A 14,220-nucleotide genomic window follows, 5' to 3' on the forward strand; every position below is an offset into this window, starting at 1 on the left:
ATCATCATCATCATCATCCGAAATTCCTATTCAGTGAGACTGAGAATGTATTTGGGGCAGGTCAGGAGCGAGAGGTCAAACGCTTGAATAAGACCAATTGCTCTTTGTCAAGATAAAGTCCATTTATTTTATCTGCTTCGATTATTTCTTATTAGTAGCCTATTTCATTCATCTTTGCAATTAGACCAAGGTAAGAACAGCAAGAATTTACTCACCACTCGTGCTCATGATGCTGAAACAATAATCCAAGAGGAAAATGTAATATCAAGATAGCCGCCTATTGATCCACCGATACAATCCAGTTATTAAGCCTCAGCTTGAAGTCAGAGTCGAACCGTTAGAGTGGGACAGAAACTCTAGAATAATTAACAAAATTAGTAAAGCTCCTAATGTGATTCCCGGATCACAGGAGGGCAGTGATCACTTGGTAATAATGGGAGCGCTGGTCTTAAAGTACTGCACCCCGTGAGTGCAGGGCTGACGACCGGCCTCAAATAAAGCGGAATGTTGTCTAGTCACATTCCGTGATCTGCTGCCGTGTCTCGCGTGTAGCCTGAGATAGTGCTGAGCCGCACTCAGTGCTGCGTACAGTGGACGAGGCGCTGCCTGTCACTGTACTCTCGCGCTCTCATCTATGCGAGCGCTCGCCGGGGTGACGTCAGCGAGCGCGCGGAGCAGCGTGTTTCCTCACAACACATCTACTATGCAAGCGCGCACAGCGCTGGAGGAGACAGATTCGTTGATTATAATGGCAGCGATGTGTTTTTGTCTTGTCGCCTGCGGCGGATTTGAGGTGTGAGGTCATAACAGGGGGAAAGTTGAAGGGTAGGGTGGGTTTTCGCAGATTAGCCAACGGCATTTATTGTATATAGATGTATAGCGCCCTCTTATGCAGAGTTAGAAAAAACACAGTGTGCTTCATTTAGGAACCTGCCAACCAAATGAAAGCTTCTTACTATGACATTAACTCGTTTAGAGACGAATTATGTTCCAGAAAAATAACTGCAGCCACAAATGATAGGCTAATCTGTATAAAGTGCAGTTCAATAATGTTTGATAATATAATACTAATCTTGTAAAGGCTTAAAAAAACATATGGTGTAACCAAAAAAAAACAAAAAAAAAAAACATATGGTGTAGCCAAAACAACTAAATTATAACAAAACAACCACATCGATTGTAGTTTAGATAATTGTAATCATGAATTATTATAAATAGAATTATGCCATGCTTTCTGCCTTGTGTTAAGGTAAAGAAAAATAAATAAAATAAAAGTGCTAAAGTGTGATATGATGCTCATAGACTGTTTAAGCAGCATCTAAACTAATAATACATCCTGGATTGGTAGCATGATTCAGGTCTATAATTTGGCACATATACTGAACAATATTAACCTCCTTCTTATAAACCGCTATGGACAATGTGTGTTCGGTGAGCTGAATCTTTTCTATTGGCAAAAATGGTGTAAATGTTTTTGCCTTTGCTTTGTTTTTTTTTTTTTTTGGAGTAACACAAAACCTTAAAAACACTACCCCTAAAACCCTTACTCTATTCACTACATAATTTCAAAATTTGTTATAAGCATAAATAAAGATAACATGCTATAATACTGATTGCTGAGTTTTTTCTTACACTGCATAGTTTTTTAAATGATTTGTTATTGAAGACATCTCAAATCAAGGTCAGTGGAGAAAACCTTTCTTTTTAAATTTCCATTTAATTTACTCTTGATGTACACTAGTAGTCACTCTTTCATCACTTTACGTCTCAGAGGTTTGTGCTTATTGCACAACCTCACAAATCAGCCCAGCATTCATTCCTTTGTGAAAGAAAAATAGATTCAGTCTGAATACACTGTAACCCACAAACAAATAAAAGACTTTATGCCAGTGCCATTTAGAAAAGTAATAAATCACATTCACAAGTCCACTGTTTGTTCAGCACAATACTCATAGATCCATGAAATGCACCTTGGTTAATTACTTTGTTGTTGTTTGTTTGTTTTGTTTTTGCTTTTTTAATTAAAAAAGCTCTGGCTCATGGGAAGGCAGACAGACAGTTGGATTTAACAGGAAGTCTCTTATTTGCAAGTTGTTCTTTTTTGTGTGTTCTAACCTAAAGGCTCTGTGTTACAAGTATTTGACTGTCATGTGTATACAGAAACAAAGGCCAAGAGGAAACGGCACAATGGAGGGATGTGACAGGCGCCTCACACACTCTGCTTTTCTTCCTCTCTAAGTCTGTCTATCTCACTCCGGTTGCTCTCTTTGCCTGACCATGCAGTGCTCTCGTTCTGACAGTCAGATATTTTGACAGGGCCATAAGGTTAGTGTCTGAGACAGACAGTGTAAGCAAGCAGTCAGCATTGCTCTGCATGTCATAGCATCAGCACTTCTACACTCCCCTCCCATCTGTATGAGATGAGTACTTCCTACATATGTAGTTACTCACATTTATTTTTAAGCCGATTCTGACAACCTTATAGAAATCAGGTCAAATCCTAAGACATATATCAGTTATTTGTTTAAGCATGTGCTGTTAATGACATTAAATGAAGTAATTGAATGAGGATAATTACACTGACTGACTAAACCTATAATTGAGGATCATTTATGAGGCATGTTATATTATAGATGTTTGTCACAGAATTTTATAACCCTTTGATTTTACAGCCTGCATATCTTTACTGGAGTCTGCACACAATGTAATCTGTACCAGGAGTATGTGTGTTGTGTGATTTTTGCGGATATCATAGGCTGAAATGCTGGTCAGAGCTTCGGATTTAGTCCACAACAACAGGAAGTTGCTCTTCCTTAGGGCACTGGTACAATGGGGCACCAGAACGCAATGCCTCCCTGAACTTATCCCCCACTGTGAGCTGCCCTGAGGTACTGTACATTCACTAGCCACAGATTTATTAGCCTGTTATGAGTTTTTATTAAACAACATGCTGTTTCTATGAAAGGTCCTATAAAGGATTAGCTTACCAAAAAATACCCTTACACAATTCACAATTTCAAACCCACAGGATTGTAATAATTAATAATTTCTAAACATTAAACTCACTAAACATTGACTGTCAATCTTTATTCACATTGGAAATTTGGAATTTAAAACTGTTTAGTGTCTTCTGCTAGTTCAAAGCATTAAAGAAATGATCTGAACTGATAAATAGCATATTGGAGATTAGAATAATAGCAGATTTGTCTAATTTTAAAAGAATAAAAAAAACTGAGATGAAAAATTTACTTAAGCCAGGATTTTAATTTTACTATGGTAAAATAAATATTCAGTGATATCTTCAAAAGATGAATTTTGGCACACATTTTTTTCTATATAATGTTGATATGGAAACTAATAAATACTGTAAATTTTGTTATGCTAGCATGAGTAGAAATATTCAAACCACGTGTGTTACAACTAACCCCAATGTTACTTTGTGCCCCGCGCTCCCCTATGTCCCTCTAAAAAGAAAATATAAAACTTAATTTAAAATTTAAACCAAAAAACATCAATTAGTTTTATCAACAAGAAAAGACAAAGAAGAAAAACATTTCATGGCTCCATATTTCAAATCACTGACTTTATTTAGATTTTTGAGCAAATATTCCTTAAACTAAAACAATGAACACTGATTAACATGATGTACAGTGTGTAACACTACAAACTGACAATATTTTTGTGAGAGCGCCATACAAAACTGAGCTGTTAAACCAAACTGTAACTAAATATCAAAGCAGCTAGAGAGATGGTATCGGATCAAATGAATAAGATTTGTGGATCAACCGGTTCATAAGGTGGGAAAAATGTTAATGACTTCCAAGTTCAAATCACTGATCCGATTTTAGGTGAACTTTTTTTTTTTAAAACAAAGTATACACTGATTACTGAAGTGTACTATATATTGACATATATTTATTGTTTGTTTTGTAATAATTAATAATTGTAATAATTGTTTTGTAGATGAAAATAAAATGACAGTTCATTAATGAGACTTAATGACTTTGCATTAACTATTCATGTAATTTACAAATTAGATATACACACTGTGATATGCTAACCACAAAAAGCAAAAGCATTCCAATAGTTTTGGAACATGTGCTGCGGAGGCTTGTCAGCTTGCTTGTCTTGTGTGCCATGTTAATGCCGTGACTATGGTTTGGGCACATGGTCCGATGGCTCCACCAGTGTGGAGGTTTTGATTCTCTATCATTGATGTGGTATGTAATCCATTTACCCAGACCATCTGAGACCTGTGGCAGGAATAAACCTCACCATAGTGCACATACTGCCTTCTTTCACAGCCCAGGCAACTAGTCACGTCCTATCCCATATCCTCATCTCAGGGTGACTTTTGTAATAGCTCAACAACAGTCTGTAGAACATGGAGTCTGTTCCAGGGTTTATATTTAACCAAGAGAGAAAAGCAAGAAATGAACCAAGGTCTGGTCTGCTATCTGACCTACTCACAAGATAAAACCCAAGGAGAAGCATAGGAAAGTCTTGGAAAAATAAATAATAATGATTTAAAGAAAAAAGCTGATTCTTACATGCTGTCTTCTCTAAAAGCATGATGAAAATGCGCGTGCACGTGTGCATGCACACACACAGTGTCTGGATATGCTGTATGCAGTAAGCACCTTTGGAATGTGAGCAAGAGGGCGTATGTTACTGTTATGAAGTTGATAGTGTCTCGAGAGGTATTTTGTTGTGTCCTATGAAAAACAAGTCAGACCAGATGGATAACTAGAAGATCGTTTTTGTTGATTTTCAAAGAAAAGACAACTGGTTGGATTCATGAGTCTGATTAGATGAGAACTGGAAAGATATTTTGTATTTGCTGAGTCATTAATTTAAGGTTGTTTATTTGAAGGCTATCTACCATCTTATGAACTGACTGAAGAACCTCTGACCTGACTTATAGAATCCAACAGAACAGGGGAGTGAGAGGGAGGAGAAAAAGAGAAACAGGGTGAATGAAAAAGCAGCATTTCATTTAGGGGAGGAGTTTACATACTTCCTTCAGCTAAAGCTCTAAACTCATGCTACAAGGACATACATGCACACACACACACACATACACACCCCTTGCCTTAAAGGAGCATTACAGACTATGATGGTTAGTTTTAGTCAGTTTGAAAGGAACTTTTCTCCAACTCCACAGAGCACATACTGACACATCTATGAGGAACGAACATACTGCCGGGAGTCAACAGGACAGAGGTACGCTCTCTCTTTCTTTCAGTGTGTGAGTGAGTGTGTACTCAGTTGAAATTGCTGTGTTAATATGTATCAAGGTTTGAATGGAAGTAGGACAAGTGGTGTTGTTGTATTGTATTTACTTTTTAACTCGTTTTTCAGACTTCTGATTGTCTCTACACATGTTTTACGTAGTATACTTGTAGTCTTTCTGTGTGTCTGTCTAGTGAAACGTAGAACATTTGTATTCTCTAACAATATTCCAGGATTTTCACTAACAGATTCTAAGAACTTGTTTTTGGTTCAGTTTAATAGTACCAGCATGTGCTGCTTGGGCTTAGGCGACATTCTAAACTTAGAGTCTAAACCCTTTACTCGGGTTACAAATCTACCTCGTTCTTTTCACTGACATACACACACTGAGCCAGTAACCCAGAGAGACACAGATAACTCCACCGTCTCAGGCGCAGGGGACAGTTTAACCTGTTTGTATCACATTCAACAGACAATGTGCTGTTCATGGTACTTTCAAAACATTGGTTGCATAGTTGTCTGCACTGACATATGCACAAATATGTGTTCTGGTGTTGTTTTTTCAAGTTAGCCCAAACACAAATTTTCATCTGCAGATAAACAAACATTGAAATTGAAATTGCATTCCAATGTATTTATTTTAAGATATTTTTATATATATATAAAAAAAGAAGTAAAGTCAATGTATAATTCACACACTGGGTATTCCCATAGCAAAACACTTGATTATGGTGTTGAAGGCTCAGAGAGATATACTGAGAAATGCCTCCTGGCTGTTTACAGCTGCTCAGACTCACAAGATCTCCACAGATTCAATTAGAATCTGACTGGGTTCTCTCTTTACAAAACACTAAGATGTGCAAGATTATCCGTATAGATAAATACCTTCTTTGTTGAGCCCCAAGACAGAGACAGTTATGGTGACAGGGAAACACATTCAATGTAGTTTAAACAAGCAGACAGTACATTAAACTGAGAAAGATTCATAAATATGATTTGAAAATGCTCCTTTTTGTTTTTACATCATGCTAAACACACATAATGCTAAACCAACAGGATGACAGAACTCTACAAGGATATACTTAAGGTTGCATCATGAGAAACTATTTTTGTAACATTCTTACACAAAACTGAAACCAAATAGCTGGAGTATTGCTCAGTCAACACATTTCCCCTAAAAATCAGTGGTTCCCAACTGGGAGCAAGCAGTAAAAGGGGCATAACATGGTCATTAAAAAAAAAATCTCTCAAGATTAGAACGTTAAAGTTGTTTATTGCCAAATTCAGATTTTCATCGTAGTCTTCAAGATATTGTTCTTTATTCTTCCTTCAAAAATCTTACAGACTAGTTGAACAGGCCGAGTTATCAAGTTTGTCATGAAGAATGTCATTTTCTCAGTAAGTGATCAAAAACAGCTTTGGTACATATTTATTTATTTGATTTTTGTTTAATGAACAATACCTTCAAATCATTAAGATTGAGCTGTATTGACTCAATCAGTCTATCTTTACACTGATAAAAACCTAAACCTAAAGAGGGCTGCACTTTTATGAGAGCCAGACATGTTAGAATGGCCAACCTGGAGCTGTCACCCCTAATATTACAACATCTAGTACAAAAGAAAAACAAAAGAAAAACATTTAATACGAGTAAATAAATTAGAAAAAAGAATCCATGTTTACTTGCTACGAGCAATGCCCATTAATTCAGTGGGCCTTTTGTCCTCATATGCCAGAGATGTGAGAATGCTGCTGCTCTCACTTTCCACAAGAACCCCTGGCACAGAGAGGCACTGACCAGCCCACACAAACATGCCAGTAGTGCTTCAGAGTGCTTCACTCATCTGCCGAGTGGACGGAGAGAGGAAAGGGGAGAGTACAAAATAGATGGATGTTAGAAAATGAGCAGTAGAGAGAGTGTGGTTTATGCAGGAGAGGAAAATGGACAGGAAGAGAGAGAGGGATAGGAGTGACTCCATCGATAAGTGGATCTATCGTTGACCCGGCACTATTGAAACTGAGTTTGAAGCTGGCTGTGTACATCATGGCATGCTGCTGCTGCTGCTGTCCGATTCCATGCCTCAGAAACTGCTTCTTGTTTTCAGGTTGGTTCCACCCTGGCTTTCATAGATTTTTGACATGAGAAGAAAGAGTAACATTCACAGGGAGACATCACAGTGTTTCTCTCAGTCATGGGTAATAGATTTACCCATGAAGGTAATGCAGGATGTGTACTTTCCTTAGGTGGCAGTTTGTGTGCCTTCTTGTTGTGTGTAATGCTGTGATTGTCTATTGTGACTAATTACGTTCCGTTGTCACTGGGTGAGTTACCGGTATATTGTTTTGCTGCTTGTGTGATTTCAGATTGTTTACTATCAACTGTTGACTAATAACTAGCAAATACTGTCCTTTCATCATTGTATCAATTAGACAGTACATGAGGATTTGTAATGTATTGGTCCAATTCAGTATGAGGGTTAATGGTGTTTTACCATGTTTGTTACTGTTTGCATACGCACACTCCCTCTCTTAGATTTTGGTCTGGTTTGCACATGCTTCTATTCTGTCTTGCTATGCATTCAGTCTCAGTTTGATTACGCAATAACCCTAAAAGCTTCAGCTTGTCATATAACTAATTTAATAACACTCCCCTAAACATCACCCTCCCTTTCAATAGCGATATCACCCGCTGAGTTTGATGCCTTATGGAATGACCCTCCATACACTTTAGCAGCCGTCAGTGAGCTCTTTTCGCCCAATGACACCATGACAGCCGGTAAGAGGATTTCTTGAGTCAAGCATGAGTGTTTCAGAAAATAAAGTCTATAGTACAGCATTTTACATGATTCTATTATAAATGTATTTTGTGTTTAATAAATTATTCTAAACAACAGTTTGAAACATCCTCTCTTTTCAATGCAAATTGAGATGAGGAAGAAGCTATTATTTAAGCCATCTGGCTGATATTTATAGAGCCATTATGATACGGCTTGCACTTCCTGTTTATGTCCACAACTTTATGAGCCTGTGAACACAGCTCTGATATTTTTAGATATGCAAACATGCTAATTAGTACCAACTGTATCATGTTTTTGAATAAGGAACTATTGTATATGGTGATGGACACATATTCAAACATGGGAAGTGCATACCTGCAAAGGAAACCTTATACTTGTGCTTAATCATTCAGTATTTTATCAGTCATATTCCTCTTCAGTCTTTCAGTGTTGCTTTTCTGTAAGTTTACAGATTGATAATAAAGTTAATCAGACAGTAGTTAAGAGGTACTATTAAAATTCACTGAACTACATAACAAATGCAGTCGTGTTCTGTAAAGCTGTTTTCTTTGTTTTGCCATTGAAGATGAGGAAGCGGAGGCTGAGGCTGAGGTGGAGGCAGAAAGCATAAGCAGAGAGATTTACTGGAGGAGGAAGCAAACATTCAGCGGAAGCAGCACAGTATCTTCAGCAGGAGAACGCTCTTCTCCAGGTATCTGCAGCATGGATCTCAGTGTCCTGTAGACCTGTGTGGAAATAATGGCCTCTATCTCCATAATTGCTTTTAATGGCCACTACACATCTTAAGCACACTCTCACAACTAATACCAGACTTCCTTAATGTGTACACTCGCCCTAATGGTATGGCTTTCCTGATGTCTCCTCTCATTTTGCTGATCCTGCAAAAAAAAAAAAAAAAAAAAAAAAAATTATATTGGCTAAGCGTATTACTAATGTGTTGTTGGACATCAATAAATCACAGCCTTCATCACTAGAGCATTCCTGTTACTGCTTAAGCAATTGATTATAAATCTTGGTTTCTTTGTGGTGGACACTTAACTGTATACCCTTTTTCTTTTGGGAGATGTTGTTTTGTTGTTTAGCGGGAGGCGACGATCTGGTGTAGCACCTGACGGTGAGCTTCAGGAGGCGTTACGTACCAGACTCCGAGTAGTAGAGAGCAACAGCCAGGATGTTGTCCAGCTCTTCAAGGTCAGACACAGAAGTTTTCATGCAAAACATGCACTGGCACCAATGATGAACTTATTACTATTGATTACTTGAGTATTCTTTACATTAAGTGATGGCTGATACTATCCACACAGGATCTGTCTGCAAGACTAGTGTCTGTTCATGCTGAAAAAGACAGCTTTGTCATCACTTTTAAGACTGTCGAGGAAATTTGGAAGTTCTCTACTTATTTGGCACTTGGTTAGTGACAATGGAAAAATAAAATTCTGGCACTTCTACAGTAAAAATCCTTGTACTGTTCTAGCTTAACAAGTATTGCTGTTATATTCTAGGATATGTAGCAAGATGTCTTGAGAACTTTCTCTGTGACCAGTCGTTCTGGCTGGACCCTGCATTGCTTAGTGATGTGGAGATCTGTGTAACAGCGGACGAAGACCACTTAGCTACTCTTTACTTAGGACTTCTGCTACAGGAAGGTAATGTGCCTCCACAACTTGCTGATTTCTCAATGGTTAACAAAATCACCTGTAAACACACTGAATGGACAAACTGAAATAACTATCTCTACACATCTCAATGCTCTGTTCTAAAGTCCACTATTGCTATTTAACCAATTCAGAGGTCACATATGTTGAATTCAAGATTTGGTAAAAATGTGAAGAGATTGCAGAGTCCTCATATTTTCAAAGATAGTTTTTGTTAACATTTCCTTGAGTTCGTTTACATACAAAATATCCTGCTTTAAGAATTTTGTTTCCTTGTAAACCACCCCATTCCAAGGCAGACATGACCATCTAAAATAAAACATTTATGGAACAAACTGTTATGGGACAATCAATCTTTTTTAATTGACATATGAAAACATTAACTTATTGATTAATGCACTTGAAAGAAAAAGAGGCAGAGGAAGGCTTTTCAGGATAAACTGTGAATTTTGAGAAACTGTGTCAAGAACCATACACTATCAGAAATAAAGGATACAAATGTTGTCACTGGGGCAGTACATTTTGCCAAGTTAGACATGTTCCTGGATCAACATCTTTTGATGATCCTGGATCACGTTATTGTCCAAAAATATAGACTTAACCCAATCCCTACCTCTTTACCTAACCCAAGGATGTTGATCCAGGAACATGTTGTACTTCCCCAGTGACTGCTTGTGTACCCTTTTTTCTGAGAATGTAAAGAGGAATAAAAACATTTTAATTCATGTTTTAGGTACATTCTTTGCCAAGACTTTATACAATAGTGATTGCAAGGAGGAGGAAGAGGAGCTGACCTACAGGAGGAATGACCTGGTGATTGTTAAAGACATAGGACAAGAGGCCATTTGGGAAGGTACACTGCTGTCCACAGGCCAACACGGTCTAGTGCCTGTGCATAATATGCAGCCTCTGCCCTATCCATTTTATCAGTAAGTCACACTGACTTTCTAAGCTCACGTAACTATATGGGAGTTTTTTGGGAACTGGGAAGAATTGTAACAGATTTGTCTGGATGAATGAAATAACCTTTTTTCTACACTTGTACTCATGGAAGAAACATACTGTTTGAGGGTATCTCTTACAAATTGGTTTTTATTTATTTATTTATTTGTCTAGGTGGTTCCTTAAGAAATATCCCGGAAATGCAGGAGGGATTCTAGTTACAGATGGCCTATTCAATCATCCTGTTGGTAAGATTCTTCCTAAGTGTCTAGAAAACAATTTCTCAAGATAACCCTTAAAATGCATATTAAGAGTTCAATACTCAAGCTCAGAGTTTGTGACATACTGTAACGTAATGCATTACAAAACAATAATGTGTCCCTCCTTTCAAATATCTGGCTAGTGAGACACTTACAGTGGAGGTGAATGGAGTCAATACATTTTGTGAACTTTAAAATACTCACTATAGCTACAAGACATAAAATATGCACAATTTTATATGATGACTTTAGTGTGAAAAAAAATTCAAAGTGTAAAATTACATTCCAATTTCCACATTTAATTTCTGCTTCCTTTTCAGTGGTTGGAACTTGTGTAGCAGTAGTGGACCATTACCCAGTGGTTAAAGATGAGCTGCACTTATGCAAGGGAGACATAATCAAGATTGAGGGATTTCTTTTCAATACTCTCAACATGTTCATAGGAAGACACTTTACAAGTGGAGAGATAGGATTTGTTCACAAGGCCAGTGTAAAACCTCAGAGTATTGAGCCTATGTAAGTAAACAGTTCAGCTACTTATATTTATAGATTTAACATGTGCTCAAATGAATGACCTTCTCTTTATTTTGTAAAAAACATTTATCTAATGTGCCTCTCAACGATGCTGAAAGCAATTGAAAGCAACTAGCTGGCAAACGCTATTTTATTCTGTTGACCTCTGTGAATGTGCCTCTGTCTTGCTGGGGGTGATGAGGGTGTTGGAAAGGGGGCTAGTGGAGTTATGTGATGATGTGATGAAGCTATCTGAATGAGAGTCATGTGGCTGATAATGTTGTCTTTGTTGGCTTTGCACAGCGATGGACAATTGGTCTTTCTCAGTGAGGAGGAAAGGGCAGCCCTGTGTAAACTTAACCCCTGCTTTGAGCCTTGCCAGTCTGATGTACTGGCAAATCTTTTCTCAACAGACATAAGCACTGTGTATAGACTGGGTAAGAGATTACACATTGTTTCTCTGGGAAACTCCAAATAATGTTTAAATAAATATAGTTCATATTCAATAAAGACGTTCATAAAGGGTTGTATAGACATGATGGTGAGAAAATGATGGCAGAATTTTCATGTTTTTTACTCTTTCACACTGCAGATAGACTTGATGACTCTGATTTCACTTACATAAGAAATCATCCAAAATCAGGTAAGCCCGTTTTAAAGACCCTTCTTTTGAAATGTTGCTACATTAATTTATCACGACTATCTTCCTACTTTCCTTCTCTTTCATTGGATAATTTATTATGTACAATTAGAGTTGCAAAAAGGTGTAAATTTTGGAAATGCTCCAGAAATGTGAAACTTTCCAGGATTTTTTTGGAATCTTCCAAATCTTCCAATCTGTCTTTTGGGAATTTCCAATCCTTTTGCAAGTCTATGTACAATCAACAATTCTGACATTTACTCTGTGTAATCTGCAGAGCAGAAATCAACAGTGGATCAAAGAAAGAGCACCGTATCTGAGAAAAGTGACACAACTCCCTACCACTCGTCCCCTCGGCAATCATTCTATGCCTCTCGGAATCATCTGTATCAGGACTCTGAGGTCTTCTCCTTCAGCATGGAAGACACCTTTAGAGAAATGGATGAATATGAGGAAGACCTTCCAAATTTCATGGATGAGGGTATCTGGGAGACAGATGAAGCCGAGAGATGTGACCCGATCCTGACCCTTCTAAATCTGGAATATTTTCAGGACACATTTCAAACTCTTTATGACCTCTCCTACTCTTTCCTGGACACTTTCTTCCATGGCCTTCCAGAGGATGAGGTGCTTCAACATTTGGAAAACTTTCGAGAAGGAGCTAAGAAATGCAGGATGCTCTGGGCCCACCGGCGAACCTGCTTCCTTCTTGGCCGGCTATGTGCTAAGAAACTGAAGTACTCGCAAGCACGAGTGTACTTTGAGGAGGCTCTAAAGGTCCCTGTAACTGGTTTTGATGACAAGCCACTTCTAATAGCCCTGTATACCAATCTCACTGCAATTTACCTCAAACAGAAGATGAAGGACAAGCTACCATTTACACTAGAGAAGGCAAGTGCTCTAATTATGTGCCTTCCTTGCCACAACTTCTGCTCTGTGGATGAGTTTGAGCTGCTCCAACCAATCATGCGCAAAGCCATAGTTGAAAAAGACAAGTACCTAGAGGCACGGACATGCTACCTCTCCCTCTGTCTCTTTCTCAGTCTAAGAAAAATAGAGGATGCTTTACCTTTTGTAGAGAGACTTCAGTTACTTATCATAACACTGTCTGCGGAAAAAGGGAGGCCAGTTGCCCCTGTTGATCTCAATTGGATGCTGTGCAGGCTTTATCATAAAAAGTATTTGCCCTACCTCACACTAGCTTCTTTAAGTTTAGACTCAGGGCAAGAGCATTCCTTGGATGATGCATTCCAGAAAATTGAACTCTTTATCAAAAACTCAGCCAGGCTTAATCCTCACTGGAAGGAAAGTACTTCAGAGCTTCCTGCACAGGTGGTGGTCTACCTTCAACAGGCCTTGTCAATAGCTAGTCAAGGGGAAGACTTTAGGACTCAGAGGGACCTGTGCCTCAGCCTGGCTAGTGTTTACCAGCAGCATGGAGCTTTAGAGAAGGCTGTACCCTTTGCCCAGCAAGCAGCAAAGACTGGAAGTCAAATTAATGAAGAGGAGGGCTTTGAGGCATCCGTACTGCTGGCCTGGCTATTGGTGTTAACAGATGAACCCATGCAAGCTCAGAATACTCTGCAACCTATGCTTAAATCTTTGGATGAAACAGACAGTCCGACGCAGCGTGGTGTAGTCCACAACCTTCTAGCCCTATGTCTCAGCAAACAAGGCAGAGTCCAGGAGGCAGCAAGAAACTTTTATTGCGCTCTGCAGATCTCCCGAGAGAATGGGAACAAGCGTAATGAAGCTCTAGCACTGGCAAACTTGGGCTGCTTGTTTCTGTCTGTCGGGGCTTCGGGCCTAGCAGAGTGTTTCTTGCTCAATTCCCTGCACCTATTCCAGTTTCTCTCAGACAGCCCCACAGATCAGGAGCATGTCCAGGTTTTGCTTTGGCTCGGCAGGAGCTACAAAGATAGAGGAGGGAGTCAGGAAGTCAGACTATGCTTTGAGATGGGCCTCCTTATTGCTATTAGTGCCAACAATCTGCACAGTAAGTATAACAAGATTTGACTTTTGTGGATTGCATCACCAAAGGTTGCATCAACTGTATACCTGATACATATAGTTGTCCCAGAAAGTATTTGGACACTTAAGCCACAATTAAAATGTCTAATTATATTTGCATGATATAACAAAATATCTAAATAAGTGGCATCTATTTAAAATGAATATAG

General features: G+C 38.5%; 3 protein-coding genes across 7 annotated transcripts in view; 1 reads left to right on the top strand and 2 right to left on the bottom strand.

Moving 5' to 3' along the window:
- Positions 1-770, bottom strand: part of ablim3 (actin binding LIM protein family, member 3) — a 139,889-nt gene extending 139,119 nt beyond the window's left edge. Inside the window, exon 1 of the mRNA XM_052575124.1 lies at positions 216-770. Coding sequence (XP_052431084.1) covers positions 216-228 — 13 coding nt within the window. The 5' untranslated portion in view covers positions 229-770. The remainder of the gene's footprint in view (positions 1-215) is intronic.
- LOC127971859 (SH3 domain and tetratricopeptide repeat-containing protein 2) overlaps positions 1-14,220 on the top strand; it is a 102,207-nt gene that overhangs the window by 81,279 nt on the left and 6,708 nt on the right. Inside the window, exons 1-13 of one of the 5 annotated variants that reach the window (XM_052575112.1) lie at positions 5,105-5,223; positions 7,338-7,449; positions 7,910-8,008; positions 8,596-8,721; positions 9,094-9,221; positions 9,335-9,440; positions 9,533-9,676; positions 10,419-10,614; positions 10,802-10,875; positions 11,208-11,403; positions 11,704-11,837; positions 11,993-12,043; positions 12,318-14,036. In XM_052575112.1, the coding sequence (XP_052431072.1) occupies positions 7,425-7,449; positions 7,910-8,008; positions 8,596-8,721; positions 9,094-9,221; positions 9,335-9,440; positions 9,533-9,676; positions 10,419-10,614; positions 10,802-10,875; positions 11,208-11,403; positions 11,704-11,837; positions 11,993-12,043; positions 12,318-14,036 (2,998 nt within the window). In that variant the 5' untranslated portion in view covers positions 5,105-5,223; positions 7,338-7,424. Of the gene's footprint in view, positions 1-5,059; positions 5,224-6,767; positions 7,450-7,909; positions 8,009-8,595; positions 8,722-9,093; positions 9,222-9,334; positions 9,441-9,532; positions 9,677-10,418; positions 10,615-10,801; positions 10,876-11,207; positions 11,404-11,703; positions 11,838-11,992; positions 12,044-12,317; positions 14,037-14,220 lie in introns of those variants that run through there. The other 4 variants (XM_052575110.1, XM_052575111.1, XM_052575115.1 and 1 more) reach the window with 4 other exon arrangements.
- LOC127971865 (beta-2 adrenergic receptor-like) overlaps positions 1-14,220 on the bottom strand; it is a 91,594-nt gene that overhangs the window by 58,151 nt on the left and 19,223 nt on the right. The window lies entirely within an intron of this gene.

The sequence above is a fragment of the Carassius gibelio genome, chromosome B14 (assembly GCF_023724105.1).
Source record: "Carassius gibelio isolate Cgi1373 ecotype wild population from Czech Republic chromosome B14, carGib1.2-hapl.c, whole genome shotgun sequence".
NCBI lineage: Eukaryota > Metazoa > Chordata > Actinopteri > Cypriniformes > Cyprinidae > Carassius > Carassius gibelio.